General features: G+C 48.6%; 1 protein-coding gene across 3 annotated transcripts in view; it reads left to right on the top strand.

The window, feature by feature from the left end:
* Positions 1 to 2,192, top strand: part of ASIP (agouti signaling protein) — a 51,959-nt gene extending 49,767 nt beyond the window's left edge. For all 3 annotated transcript variants that reach the window (XM_026656836.1, XM_026656837.1, XM_026656835.1), the window contains exon 4: positions 1,520 to 2,192. In XM_026656836.1, coding sequence (XP_026512621.1) covers positions 1,520 to 1,696 — 177 coding nt within the window. In that variant the 3' untranslated portion in view covers positions 1,697 to 2,192. The remainder of the gene's footprint in view (positions 1 to 1,519) is intronic.
* The last annotated feature ends 817 nt before the right edge of the window (positions 2,193 to 3,009 follow it).

Below are 3,009 nucleotides of genomic sequence, written 5' to 3'. Positions count from 1 at the left end.
CGGCAGGTTCGGCCGATCGCGGCCCCCACTCGCCGCGGTTCGCCGTCCCGGGCCAATGTGGGCGGCAGGAAGCCGTGGCCAGTACATCCCTCGGCCCGCGCTGCTTCCCGCCACCCCCATTGGCCCAGGACGGCGAACCGCGGCGAGTGGGGGCCGCGATCGGCCAAACCTGCCGCGTCAGCAGGTAAATAAACTGGCCCGGCCCGCTAGGGTGCTTACCCTGGCGAGCCGCATGCCGAACGTTGCCGACCCCTGGCCTAATGCCTGCCACGGATCAGATGTTTTGCGGCGTCGGGAGCCGCTGGGGGGGGGAGGGGAGAGGAACGAGGGCGCAGTGCGCTCGGGGGAGGGGGCAGAACTAGGCGGGGAAGAGGCAGGGCAGGGGCAGGAAGAGGCGGGGTGGGGGCAGGTGTGGAGCGGGGGTGGGAACAAGCAGGGTGGGGGTTGGACCTTACGGGAAGGAGTGGAGTGGGGGCAGGGCCTAGGCGGGGACGGGGCCTAGGCAGAGCCGGCAGGAGCATTCCCCCCACCCCCTGGCAGATTAGAAACTTGGTGCTTATGTCCAGGGCCCTGCACCCCCTTAGGGACACCCCTGCCAGAGTAAATAGGATTTAAGCTCCTAAATTACTTGGGCGCTTCTGAAAATTTTACCCACAGTCTTAGCCCTCTGAACAAAATTGAGGGTTAATAATGGGAATGCCACTCGTTATGTACCTGGAGCTTTGGGGTCCCAGGTGCCTCCCCCTTTTGCACGCTGGGACAGAAAGATTCTGCTTGTATTGACTCATAGACAAGAGAAGCTGTATTTGCAAAATATCTCCACAAGTAGACTAGAAGATTTGCAAGAGATTTTGTTTGCTCACCTAAAAACTTGCATTTGTTATTGCAAATAGGGGTTTCCATGCAGGAATTGGGTGCATACTTGACTAGCAGTTTGCACATGCCTACATGCAGGGTGGTGGCTGTTTTTTTACCCTGCTATTACAGAATAATTTTAGAAGACTAAAAATATGGCCCTAAAAATTGACAAACTCTCTTAGGGGGGCAGTTAGACTTGTGACACTGCTGGGGCCAGAAAACCTGAGTTCTATTCCCAGGTTTCACTTCACCTCTCTGTGACTCAGTTTCTTTGTTTATAAAACAGGGCTGATATCAACTTTGCAGAGGTGTTGTGAGGTTTGAAACATGTTCTCAGATCTTCACTTAAAAAGACATTGTAGATGGGCCAAGTATTATGAGCGACGCTCAGATCATCTGGTCCATTGCTTTGCCAATGCAGGATAGCAGTACATTCTTCAGGGCCCTGTCCAGTCCTGTTTTAAATGACTCGGGATATTGGGCTTGGAGCTTCCACTAATTCTTCTGAGAGGCTATGCTAATGTCCAATATTGGCCACACTATTAGGTATTTGCTCCTGATCTCAAACCAACATTTATCTTGGTCAAGTCCTGTATTGATGCTTTATTCATGATCTGGGATTGCTGTAGAGTTAATAAAAGTTTTCATTTCTGTCTTGCAGAGAAAGACCCAGAAAAAAAAATCCCGCAGGCCCAGGCCCACACTCCCAGCTAATTGTGTGGCTACTTGGAAAAACTGCAAACCACCCTCTCCCCCGTGCTGTGATGTCTGCACCTTCTGCCACTGCCGGCTTTTTCAGACTGTCTGCTACTGCCGAGTAGGAAACCCAAACTGCTAAACCCACACCAGGAAGGCAGTGCTGGAACTCTGTCATTAACTGCTCCAGAGTTTGTGTCAACCTGTTTTTCTCATGTGTATTGCAAGCGAAGTATAGAGTCTTTGAAGCGTTCTCGTTGGCTTTGTGTTCCCCAGACCTGAATGAACACTGGGGTTTACCTCATGGAACAAGCACTGTGGCCCACAAGTCAATCATTACAGGGAGTGTGAGGGAGGGGGGATGGAGGCTGACGGGCTGACAGAGTATTTAGAACAGAACTGAAGGGGAACAGGTTCCAGTTCAAGGAAGATTTGTTTCTTTCAGAAATGTGACATCTCACCACAGGCTGTAAGTGTCTATGAGGAGGACCCGGGCTTAATGCCCTAGGTTGTCAGTGTCCATCTACAGTATGAAACTGGCCACATTAAAACAAGTTTGGTTAACACAACAGGGGACCTAGTGTTTATAACATAAGAATGGCCACACTGGGTCAGACCAAAGGTCCATCTAGCCCCGAATCCTGTCCTCTGACAGTGGCCAATGCCAGATACCCCAGAGGGAATGAACAGAACAGGTAATCATCAAATGATCCATCCCCTGTCACCCATTCCCAGCTTCTGGCAAACAGAAGCTAGGACCACCATCCCTGCCCATCCTGGCTAATAGCCATTGATGGACCTATCCTCCATGAACTTATCTAGTTCTTTTTTGAACCCTGTTATAGTCTTGGCCTTCACAACATCCACTGGCAAAGAGTTCCACCGGTTGACTGCATTGCGTGAAGAAATACTTCCTTTTGTTTGTTTTAAACCTACTCCCTATTCATTTCATTTGGTGACTAGTTCTTGTGTTATGAAGAGTAAATAATGCTTCCTTATTTACTTTCTCCACACCAGTCATGATTTTAATAGTCCTCTATCATATATCCCCCCCCTTAGTCATCTCTTTTCCAAGCGGAAAAGTTCCAATCTTATTAATCTCTCCTCATATGGAAACCGTTCCATACCCCTAATCATTTTTGTTGCCCTTTTCTGAACCTCTTCCAGTTCCAAGATATCTTTTTTGAGATGGGGCGACCACATCTGCATGCAGTATTCAAGATGTGGGCGTACCATGGATTTATATAGAGGCAATATATTTTCTGTCTTATTATCTATGCCTTTCTTAATGATTCCCAACATTCTGTTTGCTTTTTTGATTGCTGCTGCACATTGAGTGGATGTTTTCAGAGAACTATCCACAATGACTCCAAGATCTTTCTCTTGAGTGGTAACAGCTAATTTAGACCCCATCATTGTATATGTATAGTTGGGATTATGTTTTCCAATGTGCAT

Source organism: Terrapene carolina, unplaced genomic scaffold (genome assembly GCF_002925995.2).
Source record: "Terrapene carolina triunguis isolate 2854851 unplaced genomic scaffold, T_m_triunguis-2.0 Scaffold233, whole genome shotgun sequence".
Classification (NCBI taxonomy): Eukaryota; Metazoa; Chordata; order Testudines; family Emydidae; genus Terrapene; species Terrapene triunguis.
Note: the sequence above shows the minus strand (reverse complement) of the source record. Positions and strands in the feature narration are given on the sequence as shown.